At 42.1% G+C, this 20,634-nt stretch overlaps 1 protein-coding gene across 1 annotated transcript in view; it reads left to right on the top strand.

Moving 5' to 3' along the window:
• Window positions 1–3,354, top strand: part of LOC125482846 (serine protease inhibitor Kazal-type 1-like) — a 14,406-nt gene extending 11,052 nt beyond the window's left edge. Inside the window, exons 3-4 of the mRNA XM_048595416.1 lie at window positions 144–259; window positions 2,815–3,354. Coding sequence (XP_048451373.1) covers window positions 144–259; window positions 2,815–2,881 — 183 coding nt within the window. The 3' untranslated portion in view covers window positions 2,882–3,354. The remainder of the gene's footprint in view (window positions 1–143; window positions 260–2,814) is intronic.
• The last annotated feature ends 17,280 nt before the right edge of the window (window positions 3,355–20,634 follow it).

Below are 20,634 nucleotides of genomic sequence, written 5' to 3'. Positions count from 1 at the left end.
CTGCTGTGTTCCTCCAGCTCCACACTGTGTTATATTATGGAAATAGAGATTATGGCTCGGAGAGAGGTTTTACTGTGCACTTGAGAACAATACTAGTCTCACCATATTCAACGGTCCACAAATTATTCTGTTTGCTTTTACAGCCAATCTGTAAAATAACGGGACACATCGCTGGAGTGTGTCCCCGAACCTACGATCCAGTCTGTGGAACTAATGGGATTACATACAGCAACGAATGTATTCTCTGTGATGCAAGACGGTACAACCACACTCTTAATGTCCTTCTAGAAAAATAGAAACTTGGTTTCCTCAAATGTTTTGGGTTTTGCAAACATGTAACATTCTTATCAGTGCAAACAACCTGGAGAATATACTGTGAAATTATTTATTTCTTCTGATATTATTCTCAATATGTCACGCAAGGTGCCTGTATGCTCGGGAATGTTTACTGAATCAGGTAGCTTGTACATTCCTAGAAAAGCCTGTTAGAATATCTATACTTAATTCTTTTTAAATGTGATAACTAGCACTTGTAATAATTGAATTGAACAGCTGTGTGAGTTGCACTTTTTGTGGAACTCAGTTGTTAATAGAAGTAGAAATAATCTATTAAAGAGGATAGGTCAGATGTTCAAAAATCTCTGAATCTGAAAGTAGCAGCTTCAAAGACCCATTTAGTTGTATAATCTGGTCTAGCACTTCAATGTAGAAATGGTGGGTACTAACAGCAGGGTAATCAAATGTATTTTCCTTTTTCTTTTCCTTATTATGCCAGGCGCTTAACAATTTAATAAGTCATATTTTTACCAATGCCCATCCACCACGTTTCCATTGTATTCCGAAGGCATTCCTTATAATGAATATTGAAAGGTAAAGCAACAACAACTTTACTGATCTGGTCATAGTAGGCTATTCCTTATAGGTCCATTACTGCAATTTGAAATTGTACAGGGGATGGAATGGATAGGGGTTTGAGTTGGTGATGGAAACTGAAGGCAGTGGTTTAAAGCTCCCAAATATTTAATTGAAGGAAATCTCTGCTCATAAAATACTGGATGTCATAAAAACGGTGTAACAAATCAAAGACGGTGTCAGGGGTGGGGTGTTTTAGAGAGATAGCGATGAGGTACTCCTGGGTTTAGTCTCCACAAATAGAATGCAATGTAATTTTGGATGAGATGTCGAAGAGCAGCTTGTAGATAAGAAATAGAAGAGGATCAAACTCCTTGAAGACCAAGAGATGGAAATGTAGGGAAATGTGGTGGGAAACTATGCAGCACGTCCTGTGGTTACTGCTGGATGGAATTAGGTGAGAACTGTCCCAGCCAGGCGGAGAAGGAGGAAGAGACAATGGAGGAAGCTAGAATGGTCCAATGATATGAAAAGCTGTAGAAGCTTGAGAAAGATAAGCAGGCATTGGTTTACCATTGCAGTCACAGAGGCTGTCATTTGTGATCTGAATAAAGTCCGTTTTAGTTCAGAGCCAAGGGCAGAAAACTGATTTAAGACTTCTCAATACAGAATGGCTGAAATGTTTTTGCAGACAGACATGGGAACTGCTAACATGTTCAATAACTTTGGAGAGAAAGGGGGAAATGAGTGAGTGTTTTACAATGACAGGTGGGTTGAGAACATTTTTATTTCAGAAGGTGTGTTGACAGTAGATTTGAAGGGAAGGATAGAGAGAGTGCAGAGGGAATCATCTCAATCAGACAGTCCAGGTTAGGAAGTGAATGATAAACAAGTAGTGGGGAAAACTCCTTTAGGAGAAACTTGCTGTTTTGAAGAGGCAAGTTAATTTGCATATAGCACCTTCAATGTGATATTCTAAGGTGTTTCATAATCAATTAGTTACTTTTAATGCGCTGTCCCTAACATTATATCAGTAAATTCAATAGCCCAATTGTCATAGAATTCCCAAAAGTGCAGATAGAGGCCGTGTGACCCGTTGAGTCTGCACCCACCCTCTGAAGAGCATCCTACCCAGATCCATCGCACCTATTCTCATACCCCATGTTTACCATGGCTAATCCACCTGGCTCACACATTCCTGGATACTATCGGGAAATTTAGCATGACCGATCCATCTAATCCTACTCACCTACGGACTGTGGGAGGAACCTGGAGCACCCAGCGGAAACCCTTGTGGAGAACGTGCAAACTCCATGCAGACACCTGAGGTTAGAATCGAAGCTAGGTCCCTGACGCTGTGAGGCAGCAGTGTTAACCACTGAGCCACCGTGCCATCTCTGTACAAACTTCACCAAACAGCATTTAAAGGAGAACTGTTCTGAGGATGTAGGCAAGGCTACGTTGACCATCCCAAATTGCCCCAAGAAGGTGGCTGTGGACCCGCTTCTTGAGTGATCACTTACAACAGTTTATTAATACAGTGTAATGTACTATCTAGAACACAGAATTAGCCCATTCAGACTAACACATCCATGTTGATGTTCCTGTTTCACACAAACCCCGTCACACTGTGTTTCACCTTACCCTATCAACAACTGGTATGGAGAAAAATGGGCAATAGCAAATCAGAACTCCATTGTATACATCTTACCTGAAAGAAAATGAAAAGAAATTCCAGGAAGTTCTGAAATTAGAACCATTTCCTACAGTCCTTTCTTTATCTGAGCAATAAACGTTAAAATAACCCCCTTTGCTTTCTATAACTATTACAGCAGATTAAAATAGGCAAGACCTGCAGGACTGCTCCAAAATTGAGCAGCCAATCTGTAGTCTAACATCTGCATTGGAAAAAAAGACTTCATTTTAGACTTTGAGTTTACTGATGCTCTGCTGCTATTCCAGGAAAACTGGGAGTAACATCCGGATCCAATGGTATGGAATTTGTGGAACTAATAATGAGGATAATTGAAGGCTTCCAGCAAACCAGGATTTCTGTGACTAAATTTGACTTTGTTAAAGAATAATCATTCAGCCTTGATGTACAATTAATTAATCAATTTTAATGTAGACACTGTTGGTGTTAAAATTGATAAACCACAAATCACATACACAACATCATTAAAGCATTTTGGTTTGTAACCAATAAGTCAGTTTTTGTTGCTATTATGTTGACAATATTGGTAATAAGCAATTTGTTAAACACAAACCCACTGAATGGACACTTTGTGAACTTTATTGACTGAACATACTGTTAACGTTTCATGAGATTCTCAGAAATAATTGGTCGGGAAGGTCATTCTTCTCTCCTTCTGCATGTCCCTCCCATATCCCATTTCGACACTGAATTGTTCCTTAAACTAATCTATTCAGAAATACATTGTACAAGGTTTTCACTCTTTGTATGAACTTTGGGTGGTCATTAAATTTTCATTTTGCTATCAATGTCTACGTGTCCTGTTTTAACTACTTGAAGAATAATTCTAGAAGTATCTTTTAAAGTTTCAACTTTCCTCAAAAGTATCATCTTTGCCTCTGAGTTGGAATGTTGTAGCTGCAAGTCCCTCCGGAAACATAAAGATGTAATCAATGCAGTACTGTTTGAGTGCATCGTCAGAGGGGCTGTGTTTTGGAATGAGCTGCTACCTTGCTCCTCAGAGGTTAATTTCTACAAATGTCACTGATTTTATTGGGTTTTTGAGCCCAATTTATTGATGTAAATTAGAAACAGAAATGGTCCCAACATTGATATCTGGGCTCTTTGCTCAGTATTTCACTTCACCCCAAAATAATCCATCCAACTAGTAACTATTGGTTACCCTTTAGAGAATTGCTTACACACTGGAATAAATAATCTGCAATCACCACAACTCTAGGTTTACCTATTAGCTTTTCATGTGGCACTTACACAAATACATTTTGGAAGTCCAAGTAAATCATTTAACAGCACTTATAGAGTACAGTTGAGATGGCACTTGCTGGAAGAACTCCAAGAGGTTGGTTAGAAGAATTTTTCCCTCCTGAACCCAAAGTGAATGATGTTAACCAATTATTTTTGGGTCTCATGTTTACACTTTACAATTATTTCTAATCATTTGCATGGAATCAAAATGAAAGTTGTAGCAATTCATGAGAATACATTTGGTTGCTGCATCATTACAAACGAAACCAGATGTTAAATGTCTCCCCCTTGATTCTTTTAAGTGAGATAACTAGGTAATAAGCTTAACCACAAAATTAACTGATCAGAAAGAAACTGGCAAAGTCAAATTCTAATTCTAGTTCTAATTATGATGCCACCACCTTTTGAATATGGAAATCAGATAAGCCTGTTTCCAGGCTATTGCTATTGCCCAGTGTCAAATGATTCCCTGGTAATGAATATCAATGTTTCACAACTCTTCTTACAAATCGCTTTCAGTTCTTGAAGATAATTGTCAATTGTCCCTGGGTAAATATTTCTTTTGAGCTCTTTTGTCTGTCTGGAAATTCCATCTCCGTATTTGGAAGCCCTAATTTTGGTTTGTTAACTGTGTACTGGGAGGACAGCTGCAAATGGAGTCTGAGAGTTATTTTATATTACTTATTAATACTCATGTTTGTACTCAATGCATTCAAATTCTGTTTACTCAAGAACATTTAAAAAAATTGGAGCAGGAGTAAGTCTTCCATTGATGATTTGATATCATCTGAACTCCACGTTCCTACCTGTCTCATAACCTTGACTGCTTGTCAGTCAAAAATCTGTCTAACTCAGTCTTGAATGTATGCGATTACCTAGCTTCATTACTCACTGGATGAAAGCATTCCAAACAGTACTTTTGGAGTCATACCTGGCACAAATGAAGATGGTTGTGGTTGTTGGAGGTCAGTCATCTCAGCTGCAAGACATCTCTGCAGGAGTTCCTCATGGCCCAACCATCCCCAGCTGCTTCATCAGTGACCTTCCCTCCACCATTAGGTCACAAGGGGGTGTTCACTGATGATTGCACAATGTTCAGCACTATTCACAACAGTTCATGTTCAAATGCAATAAGAACTGGACAATATCCAGGCTTGGATTAATAGGTGATGAGCATCTCCAACAATTGAAAATCTAACCATTACCCTTAACATTCAGTGATGTTACCATCACAGGATCCTCCACTATCAACATCATCCATTGACCAGAACCTGAACTGGACTAGCCATATAAATACAATGGCTACAAGAATAGAAGCAAGGAATCCTGCATTGAATATCTCCTTATACCGTAAAACCTGTCCAGCCTACAAGCTGCACATCAGGAATGTGATGGAATCTGCCCATTTGTCTGGATGAGGTAAGTGCACGTCCAACAGCACTAAGGTAGCTTGATAACAACCAGAACAATGCAGCCAACTGGATTGGCACCACATCCACAACTATTTACCTCCTCCTCCACCACTGATGCACAGAAACAGCAGTGTGTGCCATCTATGTGATGCATTGAAAAAATTCACCAAAGCTCATTTGACAGTACCTTCCAAATTAGCAACCACTACCATTGAGGACAAGGACAACAGATACATGGTAACTTCCTCCCAAAAGGCATTGTGGGTCTATCTCCACCAAAAGGACTGCCGTAGTTCAAGAAGGCAGCTCACTGCCAGGTTCCCAAGGACAACTAGGGATGGGCAATAAATGCTGGCCCATCCAGCCACACCCAGATCCCCTGAATGGATGGACAACTAATGAGTCTCTGAGAGAAGGAATTCCTCCTTATCTCCAACTCAAAAGGGAGATCTCTTATTTTAAAATTATGCAAGCTAGTTCTAGATTCAACTATAAAAATAAACATCCTCTCAGCATTGACCCTGTGAAGACCCCTAAGAATCCGATATGTTTCATTAAGGTTCATTCCTATAAACTCCAATTCATTGATGTCCTGGGAGATTTCCTCCTTAGTGGCAGAAATTAAGCATTCTCACAAGCTAATTTTTATCCCTCTGCCTTAACTTCCTATAGATGGTCAAGAGATGTTAGCTTTCTGTTATTCAATAGGCATTGCTGCTCATATAGGCATTGCTTCATCTATGCTGTGGAAACTCTTATACTTTTATTAGTTTACACAGTCATTGAACATAACCTAAACTTTAGTCCAGTACCAAGGGCCAGTTGCAGTATGAAAGGCACTATCTATCAGGACAGTTCAGGCAGATATCAAAGAACTCCCAGCATTCTTTAGAATAGAACTGGAAGTTCTGCCAGTGTCCTAGGCAACATTTCATCACCAAAACACAGATCAAACAGTCATTCAGCTCATTTGTTATTTGTATGGCCTTGGTGCATAGCACAAGCTGTCGTTTATCATATATGAAACAACATTGGATCTTTCTGAAAGATGTGCTAAGGAATTACTTAAATACAAATCTAGTCATTCTTTTGTTCTTCTCAAGGATCAGAAACAGGCATTCCTTTGAATGTTTGCTCAAAAAACATTTGAAGCAGGAAAAATCTACTGAATAATTAGAGGCTCAAATATGTGCATATATTTTTTAAATAATGCAAAACCTTTCTCCCACTAATGATTTGAAGAATTTTCATGGAACTAATTTTTGCTTGAACAGGTTCATTGCTAAACAGAACAATGTTCAGTATTATTTGAGGTGTATAAGATTATGAGGGGCATGGACAGGGTGAGTAGGGGGCAGCTGTGCCCTTTGGTTGAGCAGTCAGTCAGGAGGGGATATAGTTTTAGTATAAGTGACAGGACTTTCAGAGGAGATTTGAGAAAAAAACTCAGAGGGTGATGGAATGAGCTGCCAGAGGAAGTGGTAGAGATGAGTACAATTACAACATTTAAAAGACATTTGGACAAGTATATAGATAAGAAAGGTTTAGAAGGATATGGGCCAAATGCAGGCAAACGTAAATAGTTCAGTTTAGGAAACCTGGTTAGCATGGACGAGTTGGGCTGAAGGATTTATTTCAGTGCTGTATGACTCCATGACTGTAAGGCAGTGGGAATCTGGAATATACTGCCTGGGAAGCTAATGGAAGCTAGGAACCTTACCACCTTTAAAAATATTTGGATGTGCACTTAGTGTCATAAAGCTTGTAGAATATGTCATTATATTGCTTTATGTACCTTTATCATTTTATTTCAAAATTCCTCTTTGCGTTTCCAGTTGTTTTCCTGATTTCACTCCTTGTCCGTATATTCTTTCTGTTATTCTGTTAGCTGCTGCTCCTGTCTTTATGTCTCTTTCATTACTCCTAAATTGGTGGAATTTGAATTCAATAAAACATCTGGAATTAAGAATCTAATGATGACCATGAATCCATTGTCGATTGTCAGGATAAACCCATCTGGTTCACTAGTGTCCTTTAGGGAAGGAAACTGTCATCTTTACCTGGTCTGGCCTACATGTGACTCCAGATCCACAGCAATGTGGTTGACTCTGAACTGCCCTCTGGGCAATTAGGGATGGGCAATAAATGCTGTCTAGCCGGTGACACCCTCATCCCGTGAATGAATAAAACAAATTTCCATTTTGTCTTTCTTCACACATTTTGTCAGTATTTTGTTTGTCTTTGTTTTGTAATAGAATATATTTTCCCTGATTTCCGTTGAATATTAAAATATTTTCCATAACTGTTCTGTATCATTGCTTGTGATTATTGTTGGTAATTTTATTTTTCCAAGTTCTATTTTCAGCCCCTCAAAATCGGATTCTCTCCAATCCATTCCCCTGGCTTTTATCATGTTGACATCCTTCAAAAGTAGTCTTAACTATGTTTAACAATCATCATTCGCTAGAAATCCTCAAGATACAAGTCATTAAATTAAATATGATCAGAATGTTGCCAGAAGAATTAAAATAATTTTGGCAATAGTCCTTCATGTTTTGAGGCACTAAACACAAACTAATGCTAATGTTAGAAATCTGAAATAAAGTTAGAAAATCCTGGAAAGGCCCAAAAAAGGCAGGCAATTTGTGCAGAGAAAAGATCATCAACCTGAAACATTATAGAATCCCTACAGTACAGATAGAGGTCATTTGGCTCAGTGAGTCTGCACCGACCCTCCAAAGAGCTTCCCACCCAGAACTGTCCCCCATCCTATCCCCATAATCCTGCATTTACAATGGCCAATCCAACTAACCTGCTCATCTATAGACTGTGGGAAGAAAGCGGAGCACCCGGTGGAAAACCACATAGACACGGGGAGAATGTTCAAACTTCACGCAGACAGTCACCCGAGACTGGAATCAAACCTGGGTCCCTGTCACTGTGAGGCAGCAGTGCTAACCACTCTCCCTTTCTCTCTTCACAGATACCGTCGGACCTGCTTAGTGTTTCCAGCAATATGTAATTTTTGCTACTTATATTGCCATGATGAGGTACAACTTAGAAGGACAATTTCAGCAGGGTTGCACTATTGGAAGAGAGTATGAGGAAGGGCTATAGTAGTGACACCAGAGTAGAAATTCTCTGGTCAATACTCCTGCCTGATGACTATCTGCGCTCAGAGTGCAGTCTTGCTGAATGTGCTCCTCGAGAGAATGAAATGTGTCTTGGGCCGCAGTGTAAAACAGGTTATCACTCTTCCATAAGGGAAAGCCTATTGTTACTCTTTGCACCATTTTATTTCCCTTGTCTTTATGCTACTATCCAAGAGTAAATTCAATTTATTTAGTGTTCCCTATCCTCTGGCTTCCAGTCCTGGACTAGGTGCTCAGCTGGATAAAATTCAACTCAGGAGTCTGCTCTTCAAAGAACACAAAAGATGTCATTTTACCAAACTCCGATGCAGAGTCGGCATTCGTTGCCATAGGTCACGCCATTTGTCCCACAGACTGGTGCATAGTTTTGATCACATATAGGGATATTCTTGGGTATTTCTTTACAATATGGTGTGATCTGAGGACAGAAGCAAATACAGCAATCCAAGACCCCAGACAAGCAATATAAGCATTTAGTAAAGAAATGTAAATTTGCATTATCTTACCACTATCTGCAGTTTGCCCACTACAATGAGAAAAGAAAGAGAAACAATAATTATTGTCCAATGAGGGTCACTATCTATCAAAAAAAAGTACAAGAAGTTTTTTAATGTATCACAGAAGTTTCATATTGTACTGTATCATTTAGACAAAAAAATAGTTTTAGTTATTCAACCAAGAATTCAATCAAACAACAAATTTTGAGCTAACTAAAGTTTTGGAATAACAATGAACAACATCTGAACCTTTAAATAGTTTGTATGAATTCTATTTTGAATGGAGACATTATCCAACTAAAGTGTTGTTCCTTAGCAAAATCATGCAAAAATACAGGGCAGAATGTTATTGGGCCTGAATGACATAAGCTATGGTGAGAAATCCACAGGAAATCCAGCGAGGACTTTCTCGACGTCAGGAGCAACAAGTCTCATTTTCCAGCAGCATTCGGGACATCGAGATGAGATCCTTGCTAGAGAACAGTGAGATGCTGATTAATGGGAATTGTTGCTCATTATCATACTCGTTAACTCGTATCTTGCCTCATTTTGCAAGTTTTTATTCTGTCTCATGCCAGACAGAAACTAGATGCTGAGAATTCCCAACATGAAAGTCCAAGCGGGTAACTGATTTGATTTGATTTGATTTATTATTGCCATTTGCACCAAGATACAGTGTTGTTTTGTGTGCTACACAGGCAGATCATATCATACAAAGTGCATCAGGGTAATAAAACAGAGTACAGAACACAGTATTACAACTGCAGAGAAGGTGCAGAGATTGAGATCAACATTAACGTGTGAGAGGTCTGTTCAAAAGTCTGATAACAGCAGGGAAGAAGCTGTTCTTGAATCAGTTGGTCGATGTATTCAAATGTCTGTATCTTCTACCTGACGGAAGAGGGGTGAATAGAGTATAACAGGAATGGGAGGGGTCTTTGATTATGTTGGCTGGTTTCCCAAGGCAGTGGGAAGCATAGATGAAATCAATAGATGGAAGGCTGGCTTCCATAACGGACTGGGCTTTGCCCATGACTCTCTGTAATTTCTTGCGGTCTTGGGCAGGCAGTTGTCATACCAGGCTGTGATGCATCCAGATAGGATGCTTTCTATGGTGCATCTATAAAAATTGGTAAGAGTCTTTATGGACATGAATTTCTTTAGCCTCCTAAGGATGTAAAGGCATTGGTGTGCTTTCTTGACTGTAGTGTTCATGCGGGTGGACCAGAACAGATTGTTGCCGATCATCACTCCCAGGAACTTGACCCTTTCGACCATCTCTACCTCAGCACCATTGTTGCAGACAGGGGTGTGTCCTCCAATCTGCTTCCTGAAGTCAATGACCAGCTCCTCCATTTTGCTGATGTTGATGGAGAGATGTTGTCTTTACACCATGCCGCTAAGCTCTCTATCTCTTTCCTGTATAATGATGGTATGATAATGCAAATTTACATGTTTACTAAATGTGCATATGGCAAGACTGGGATCTTGGACTGCTGTATTTGCTTCTGTCCTCAGATCAAACCATATTGTAAAGAAATACCTAAGAAAATCCCATTATGTGATCAAAACTACATACCAGTGTGTGGAATAAATGACGTGACCTATGGCAACTGGTGACTCCAGCTCACCACTTGCTCCTCTGGAAAACCACCTTGAATGCCTGGCTTCAGCACTGCAGGATATGCTTCACGACAGTATTTCCCTGCACCTTAAGTCTATAGACACTGACATCTGACACATCCTCATGGCACATCTCTGATCCACTTGCAGTATACATCTGCACTTTAATGCTGAATTTTGGAGCACGGTGGCAACTATAAGTGAAAGGCTTATTGTGAGTGCAGGCCCTGGCACCCAGCACTCAGAGTGGACCAGGCTGCATCTCAGGGCTATTCGCATGCTCTCTTAGCATTCACTCACTCACCACCTACATGAACACTCCCAGCACTCCTGCCTTGCCTTACTTTGCTTTGTCCTTTTTTGCACGTTGCTCCCTCAGCCAGAGCTTAAAGGATCACAGAACTGTCTATTAGCACAGATATAAAGCCAGTCAGCATGGGGATGAACATGTTGTTGTACTGCTCATTGCTACATCAATCTCACATGTACTATGTGCCAACAGCAAAGACAGCAAATGACTTCCACTTACTTCAGGCCAATGATAATGTCACAAAGTCTAAGGGGAGTAGACCTCAGTGAGGTTCAGGGAGGCACTAGTCAGGTATAGGCTCCCAGCACAGTCAAGTACAGCCTACACTATCAGCCCAGGGCTTGGGCACAGTCACTGGGCACTCATTTGGAGGGGAGTGGGGGAGAACGGGGTCATGTTCAGCCCTGTGGGTCCAGTAAAAGCAGTCTGGGAAGACAGATATCAGTAAGTGACTCATCACTCATCATTCAGGATATGTCTGGCTATTTATTCTGGAGGGCCACAATCAATCCAGGGGGTCTGTCCACCGGTTATCAAGGTGGGGTAATCAGGGGCCAGTCCTGCAAGAGGGACCAAATCATGGGAACTGGAGTCAGAATGCTGGGATGCAGGGGTTGACAGTACTGGGTGGGGTTGGGGGGGAGTGGGTGGGGTGCGCAAACTCAATATAAAAGATGTGAGAGACTGTAAAGCATGGAAAGGAAAGGGATCATGTGGCAGTGACAGTAAGCAGCATCCTGGCTTCCATGGCAAGTCATTACACACTAAACATCTAACACGTTTACCTGATATATCTGGGACTATGTGGGCAGGGGGGAGAGTGGGGAAATATGCAGACTCACGTTTGATTAGCTGAGAACCTGAGGAAGTGAGAACCTATGGGGTTGTTGGGGTTGTTGGGGAGGTTTACCAGGAAGGGGAGGTTTATGCTGAGGTTGGCGGTGGGGGAATCACCTCTGCAGGGCAGAGACTGGAGTTCACAGTCTGCACAGCAGATACCGTTACCAACAGTAAATAAAAAATGTGCAATGGAGGGGAAGATGGCTGCGATCACACAGGAGCATGAGGGGTAAGTACTTCCAGGGGAAGGACTTCGATTTTGAGCAAGTTGAGGATCTTCAGAGGGTAATTCCATTTCAAACACACATTCATCCAGACACTGCAACTGAAAGAGATCTACAAACACTGTCTTCCTCGTGACCTTTAAGCATTTGCCTCCAATGTGCAGTACCATGCCTTGCTCCAAGCACTCCCGACTATATAATGCAAGATAACTAACAGACACCACTAATGCCTTCGGTACAAGGGCAACATTTATCTAACTGGAAAACATGCAGTCTAATTCCCAAAGTAGCAATTACCTGCCACTTACAGATCGCCTACCAGTGGTTCAAGAGCTGTGCGCTTCGCACCTTTGACCACAAACAAGACACTGCCTACACATAGGGATTGATAGTTTTAATTTCCCTGAGGTTGGGCTGTGCCTAGACAGGGATTGAGGCTGATGGAGCAAAGTGAAAATTCAAATACATGTGTGAAAACAAGCCTGTGTCACCACTGCCACCAATGCATCACCAGAAGATCTTCTTTTCCTCCCTATCACTACAGTAGAGTCAATGCCATCCTTTATTGGAGCTGGGTTGGGAGGAACATGCCCTAAACTTGAACCTGTTCACCTTCTAGGTCTGGGTGGGTGACACTGGGGGTGTTTTTGTACAGATGGCCCAGACATGCTGAATGCGTCCTTGTGAGCAAGTACACCATCTTCAGCTTGAAATCCCACTGAGGGCCTGAGGGCGGCAGGCAGGGTGGAGGTAGAAGGCCCAGTCACCTCTGGAGGGTCCTTCTGTCATGTATGGTTCCTCCTTAGCATTGTATCCTTGTGAGAAAGGGATACCTGGTCCCTCATTGCCCCTGTCACCTTGCTGCTGGCTAGACTGATAAACTGCAGGCCTGTCCAGCAGACATTATGAGTCTTGACCAGGCAGTTGTCAACCTGTCTCTGAAGGTGGGCAGATGCTCACATACTTGAAGAAGCCGTGTCCCAACTGCATTGCTGTAGTCCTGCAACCACTCTGCCCACTGTATCAGATAAACCTGCTGCTCCTGTGGCTGCTTGTGCATGTTAATGAAGTCTCTGTTTGTTGACACCACAGGGTCCTTTCCTCCCTGGGGCTGAGCAGGTACCTGGACTCTGTCAGAGTGCCAGTGACCCAGGTGTTTCTCCCATGACCAGCTGCAGCGACATGGCAATGAAGTGACCACCAACATGTGCTCCAACTCTAATGTATTAGATAACGCACCCACCGAGGTGTCAGATTCTGAGCTGGTTGAGGATGCAGGAGGCTGCTGTATCTGAGGGATCTGTGCTCCCTCCTCAGTGGTGAAGGATGGGATTTGTTGAAGGGTGTCCTCTTGACCATGGAACTATGGACATCCCAGTAGTAAGTGCAGGAGTCAAAACAGAGAATGTCACTACCCAGGGGTAGATGGTCTGGCATGTTAAGATAGAATGCTCAGTCAGGGTTATGGGGAGTGGGCAGCGTGGCAATGACTGAACAATGCTTCTTACTTGGTTGGCATGACATGGATATTTCAACTTCTCCACAGGAACGATCCCGATCTTCTCCAGCCAAGGCCAAGATCCTCTCCCTGTGGTGGTGAGGAGCTCAATGTGCAGCACCCCACTACCTGTCTTGGCCCTTTGAGCCTGTTATTTACCATTTTTTCCTTTAATTAAAGAAAGTGGGGTCAGAGTGAATTAGAACTGTGTGGCAAAACAGTTGGGTGCTGGTGTAGGTGTAGCTGGGAATAGTGCTGGGATGCCCTGAGTGTGTAAGTATGCAGTGGCATACAGGGTTTGTATTACAGTGTTTGGGGTGGGTGAGAATAAGTGAGGGAAGATGCTGTGTACAACAGTGAGAGTGGTAGACCATGAGCCTTGATGGGAGGTGGGTGCAGTAAGTAGATAGAGTGTGAGATAGTGGAGAGAAAATGGTGGCACTTACCCTGTGAAACAGAGAAGGTCATTAAGCCTCTTTCTACAATGCTGGGTGTTCCTCTGGATGGTTGAGACTACACCAACCCGAGTGGCAACCTTGGACCTAGTTGGCTGAGTCTGGTATCATGGCCTTCTTTGCTAGTGCTGGGTGAAGGGAACATCCTTCCACTTCATCATCCCATCCACCAGGAACCCGAAGTCCTATCCACAAAGCAGGGCATCAACTTCCCCGTCTTCTGTTGGGACTAAACCACTGCGTGCAGTCATGCTGGGTAGCTATAGCTGCTGCCAAGGATACCAGGCTATTCTGGGTTAGCTAACTTGAGGACAGAACATCCAGTTACAGCAAGTACAGGTAGATAACAACTAGAACTGGATGGGAAGGGAGCCATAGAGAAAGGTTATGTCATTAACAAGTCGAATTTGAGATAATAGCACAACAGAACTCACTAAGTCCCGCAGAGAGAAATCCTCCATGAAATTGAGACTTAGCCAAAATATCATAAAATCCAGCCCATGGTGTCAGCTTCTTTATACATGACAATAAATTCTACCACACCACTACATTATTTGACACTTCCACTGCCTTCTAATTCACTTGCAAGTGCATTTTCAAAGTACAAACTGTCTATTCTTTGGTCCTCTATTCACAAAGACATTTCTGTCACTATGCATGCTGAATCATGCCCGCCTCCCACCTTTGATACCTTAGACTCCATCCTGCCACACTGGCTATTCCCACAGTGTGGCCCTCAATTCTACTTCCCTTAACTCCAAGGGATGAAAACTTGAGTGGAAATGATGTAGAACATTTAGCCATTCACTGCTACATCTGGTGAGAACATATAAAGCTCTATTCGAACACATGCTCATAATTCCCTGCCTTCTCTTGCCTAGCAACCCAAGCCTGGCCCAAGGTTTCCCCACATCTTAACCCTGGAGACCCAACTTTCTCTTCTTCCCCATATATTCTCAGTTAGCTTGTACTCTTCATGAGAATGGACTAAAAACTCTTACCTTATTCTCACAAAACTGCTAACTACCATTATGACTGTAAAAAGGATTGTCTATCTTTTAGTATCCAGTTTCCTTTTTAGGTCCTATATAGCTGGTATTGTAAACAGATTCCATCTGTTAAATACAGTCCCTTCCTTTTCAAACCTGCCAGCACCTCTTCGGTAAAAAAAAAATTATCCCTTTTTAAGCTTTATCTACCAACTCAAATCCAACTTCCACCTCTTCCCTATGCTTCTTCATTGTGTTTGCCCCTTCACAATTACCTCATTGTAAGTCAACCTTTGAACCTTTCCAATCAGGTTTCTAGCCTTGCTGCATTATTGAAGTAACCCAACTCAAAGTCAGGGGCAGCCCTGGTCCACTTTCTCAACTTCTCTGCAGCTTTACATGGTCAATATCATTTTCCACTTTCAACCTCTGCTATTCACCTTTAGCAAAGTAACCTTCAGTTCCGAGTTAGGGTCACTGGACCCAAAATGTTAACTCTGATCTCTCTCCATAGATGTTGCCAGACCTGCTGAGTTTTTCCAGCAATGTCTGCTTTTATTTCTGATTTCCAGCACCTGCAGTTCTTCCTTTTTTCTTATTTTGGAAGTAACCATGTTTGGTTCTGATCTTTCTGATTAGCCAGCAATTGTCGCTCTTTCTGCTTACAAACTATCAGCTTTGGAGTTTTCCAAGAGCCTCCAATGTTCTATTCTCATCCACATGCTTCCCTTAGCAGAATTGTCTGCAAGTGCAGTAAAGGGGCTAGTTGAACAGTAACCACTATTTGTAGGAGTGCACTATTTGTAGAAATGTGGTACACTGGGATTCGAAAGGCAATAATCCCCACTCAAGAGAATGTAGATCAGGAAGGGTATTTCCTACTCCAGAAACTATTATATTTAAATATCACCTGATCACTTCCTTTAAGCATCCCAAAACTTTGCAAGACCAGGAATTATTTATATGTTTACATCAGGAAGGTCTGATAACTGAAGAGAACCCGTTGCACTTTGGCAGAAAGACCTTAGATGGTGATCTTTCCCCCAAAGTCATCTGGCAGAATGCCTCATCGCCAGAACTTTCCAACAAGAACTGAGATATCGCTTGGCTGGTGGTGTGAAGGACACTACCTGTGAAATCCTTCATGCTAGCTCAGGCTTCCTGTGCCGCCACTTGCTGCCCTCGAAGCAGCTGTGGGGGGGCGGGCACACATCTCCTTCTGGATCATGCCTATGCAAAGGAAGTCCGCAGAGAGATGCAGTGGTGTTTGGCAAGGTTCATCTTGAGCAATTCCGTGGCGCCGGGCTCTGTGCTCTACGGTCTGTTCCCCGGGACGCACACTGAGACAAACATCAACTGCGCCTGCAGGACCATCAATTTCGTGAAAGACGCTCTTTGGTTTGCCCAAAACTTGCATGTCTTCCAGTTAAAAGTGTTGACCCTGACCGAGTGTTACAGACTGGTACATTCTAAGGTCCAGTGCTGAGGAATGCACTAAAGCTTGGGGCAGCTGCAGCCAAGGCACAGTGGGGAAAGACCACCATCTAAACTCTTTATGCCAAAGTGCAACAGGCGTCCATTCAGTTATCGGACCCTCCCAATGCCTCAGATACATGTAAATAGTTCCTAGCATAATTAAGAAATGCCTTTTGATTGTAAGTATCAAGAAAGTCAAACCCCAATGTTTATTTTCTTTTCTGTATGCAAACTTTATATAGAACTGAACTGCTTTATAAACTGTGTATGTACATAAAGATTTCCCTTTTATGAATTAAGTATATTTTTGTTATCAAAAAAACTTTGCATGGCTACCAACTAAGGTCTTTCGAACAAAGTACAATGAGAGTCCATTCAGACATTGGACCCTCCAGGTACCTCCAATATATGCAAATAGTATCTTGCATAAGTAAGAAACGCCTTGGATTTGTTTGTGGGAACTGTCAGAAAGTCAAACTCCAATGTTTATTTGTTCTACATATGCAAAGACTGTAAAGAATTGAACTGCTCTAATGACTATGTATGTTTATAAAGTTTGTTTTTAATATTTTTTGAAAATAAAAAAATCCCAAAACTTTGTAAACATGGGTTGCATTATGAAGGGCAAATGTGGGAAAGGTTTAGCATACAGCAAGGTACCGCGGACAAATGAGGCATATAACAAAGTAATCTGTACTGGCTGATGCTGATTCAGATCAAGGACAATTAATTGGCTCTGCTCATTTTTGTGGACTTGTCCAGACCACCTGCAGAACCTGAACAGAAAAGAAGGGCTTTGTTTTCATGGCTTATCTGGAGAAAGGCACCATGGAACCCTTCTTCAGTAATGTACAGAAATGGGTTGTGGACTCTCATCTTGGAGTGTGATAAACAAAAACTAGCAGTGGGAGAAATGAAATTCCTTGACTGTAGCCAGTTCTAGATGAGCAACTTAGCCATGGTGCAGATTAAGAACAGGGAGTGAAGAGCAAAGGTTGAGAATAGTTTCATTCTCCTGCAGCAGTATGTAGTTGTCTTCTTGCATTGACACTTGTCTCAGTGTTATACTGGCACATTTTGGAATTGGTGTATATAAAGGGAAAACTGGACAGTGACTCATTGAGAAATGTGAAACGCACAGAATGGAAATACAAACTAAGGATGGCTGAGTGTATGCAGGAGACAGCAGTTAATCATACTTAACTAGGACAAATATTACAGCGTTAATCAATACACAGGTCCAGGCACAGCAAGAACCTACAAGGATACAATCACTTGAAGGCCACCCAGTGTTGCTATTCCTCTTAATGATGTAAACGGAGAGCTCTTTATCTTATCTAACCCCATTCGTCCCTGAAACTGAATGTAACACATTATGACAGTGTTGTGTATACAGTGTCAATGTAGCACCTTCACCCCCTTACAGCACCCGGCATGTTCCCTGCAAAAATGGCAACAGGTTGTTACTGCCAGAACTCGAGATGGCATGTACCTTTTAGTGCTGACTGTAAATAAAGCAGGTAGTGCATATGGTAAAACAGTGTCATATTTTCAGATCTGGATTTAACTCAGCAGTAAGTTTGATTCATCACACGATATAAGCGCTACATTTAACAATGGTGAATATACAGTGACGGAGAAAAAGGAAAATGTTGGGCATTTTTATACTGCTGGAAAGCTGTGCCTGTTGGGGGTGGGGAGTGTTTCACACAAGTAGACCAGTTTATGAGAACTACAGGTTTGTATTTCCCATCCACACTGCCAACAAGTGAAGCTGCATAGCATAGTTAATAGCATAGGCTCAAAAAATGATATTCTGTAGAGTTCTTCATTCACTGGAATGACCAGATTGTGTGAGACATTGGAGTATGATTCTGACCATTACCATCTTGTTACATCTTACATTTTGAAGGTATTGCATAGGACTGATATATCAGACATCAAAGAAGTGTGTGGTAATTTTTCTGGGAGAACCCTAGCAACTAAGTATTGGTCAAGGACGAGCAGTGCCTCCTCAATGAAAACACATACTGTTAGTTAGTATTAATAGTGAACAGAATAGATAGCACCACATGTACAAACTTCCAGATGCTGGTGTGTGGCCAAGGTACAGGTTGATGTCTCTGTGTCTTTACAGGAATTGCTATCTGCCATCCTGTTGACCAAAAGCGCAGAACTCCAGAATCCGGTAGAATGGCAACATTTGGATTCACCTGCCAGATAGTCTTATGAGTCGGGCCAGCAGCGTACACTACACCTTTGGCATGTAGTAAAGTATGTACTTTCAATGTTCAACTTCCATCATCTGTTTTTAATATCTGAGACCTTCATGGGTCATATTTTTTTTTAAATTGAAGAAATATGGACCTGAAATAGCTGCAGTTGAGGCAAGTTCAGGAAATCAATATGGAATGAACAAAATTATCTGAACTGAAATTACTGAATCCATTGAAAGCAGTCAATTGAGTCAGATGTCAAGAAGTTCGCATCTCCGGTTTTAATTTACACTTGTATGAAGAGTTGTACATATTGGACATTGAAAGGTTTGCCTGCATCTATCCAGCTTGAAAGCCAATGGAATCAGACTTGGGAAAATGCATTTCAGTCTCTGATTGGCAGAGCAGGAGAGAGAGAGGAAAATGGATCTGTAACAATAAGAAATGGAAGACTCTTTTCAGCCTCTCTCTCCTATTTCTCCTCTCAGCATTTCAGAAGTTGGCATCAGCAATAGAACAAATGGGGGAAGCATTCACTCACTGAGAACCCAAGGATTCTATAAATATCACGATCCCCGAGGTGAGAGTCCGCAATGCAAATGCAAGGTAGTTGAGACGGAAAACCTCACAAACTTTAAGAAGTACTTGGATGATGACTGAAATGTTATCACATTCAAGGTCACGGCCTAGTATGGGAAAGTGGGATTAATTTAGGTAAGAAGTATATTTTTGATGATACAATCTTGATGGACTGAAGGGCCTCTTCTGTACCGTATGATTCTATGATGTCTGATACAAGATGTGAAAGAAATAGACATGACCTCCAGTTCAACTGTAATAATTCAAGAACCTAAAAACATTTTGACTGCATATTCTTTATCTTCATACCTTATGAGATCCTCTCCCTTTTTTAACATTATACATGTGCTGGATGTCAAGTTTTGTTACTTTTTTCAGCGTTAGTAGATAATAAAATTACTCTTTTTGTCACTCAAGAAAACCTTGTATTTGGTTCCTTCGTTTTGATCTAGTAAACTACATTTTAATTGAAGTGTGAGAGAGCTGCATTCTAAAAGAACACAAAAATATTTGTTGAGACTGACTTTTTTTATTCTCTCATGGAACTTGGCTTTGCTGGCTTGTCCATCCCTAGTTGTCCTTGAGAAGTTGAGCTTCCTTGTTGAACTGCTGTAGTTCATGTGCTGTAGATAAAACTGTAATGCCTTAGGGAGGGAATTCTAGAAGTTTGACCCAGCAATATTGAAGGAAGATTGATGTATTTCCGAGTCAGGACGGTGAGTGTCTTGGATGGAAAAGCCGCAGTTAGTGGTGTTCCCATGTTGCTCTTGTCCTTCTACGTAGAAGTGGTTGTGGGTTTGGAAGATGCTGTCTGAGAATCTTTTGTTAATTTCTGCAGCGCACCCTGCAGATGGTACACTCTGCTGCTACTGAGCACCAGTGATGGCAAGAGTGGATGTTTGTGGATGTGGTACCAATCAAATGAGCTGCATAGTCCCAGATGGTGACAACAAGGTGCAGGGCTGGATGAACACAGCAGGCCAAGCAGCATCATAGGAGCAGAGAGGCTGACGTTTCGGGCCTAGACCCTTCATCAGAAAAGGGGGAGGGGAAGGGGGTTTTGAAATAAATAGGGAGAGAGTGGGAGGCGGATAGAAGAGGGATAGAGGAGAGGATAGGTGGAGAGGAAACAAACAGGTCGAAGAGGCGGGGATGGGGCCAGGAAAGGTGAGTGTAGGTAGGGAGTTAGGAAGGGGATAGGTCAGTCCAGGGAGGACGGACAGGTCAAGGGGGCGGGATGAGGTTGGTCGGTAGGAGATGGAGGTGCGGCTTGGGGTGGGAGGAGGGGATAGGTGGGAGGAAGAACAGGTTAGGGAGGCAGGGACGAGTTGGACTGGTTTTGGGATGCGGTGGGGGGAGGGGAGATTTTGAAACTTGTGAAATCCACATTGATACCATTGGGCTGCAGGGTTCCCAAGCGGAATATGAGTTGCTGTTCCTGCAACCTTCGGGTGGCATCGTTGTGGCACTGCAGGAGGCCCAGGATGGACATGTCGTCTGAGGAATGGGAGGGGGAGTTGAAATGGTTCGCGACTGGGAGGTGCAGTTGTTT

This window comes from Rhincodon typus, chromosome 3 (genome assembly GCF_021869965.1).
Source record: "Rhincodon typus isolate 14 chromosome 3, sRhiTyp1.1, whole genome shotgun sequence".
In the NCBI taxonomy this organism is placed as follows: domain Eukaryota; kingdom Metazoa; phylum Chordata; class Chondrichthyes; order Orectolobiformes; family Rhincodontidae; genus Rhincodon; species Rhincodon typus.
The sequence above is the reverse complement of the archived record's forward strand: the minus strand, read 5'-3'. Positions and strand labels throughout refer to the sequence as shown.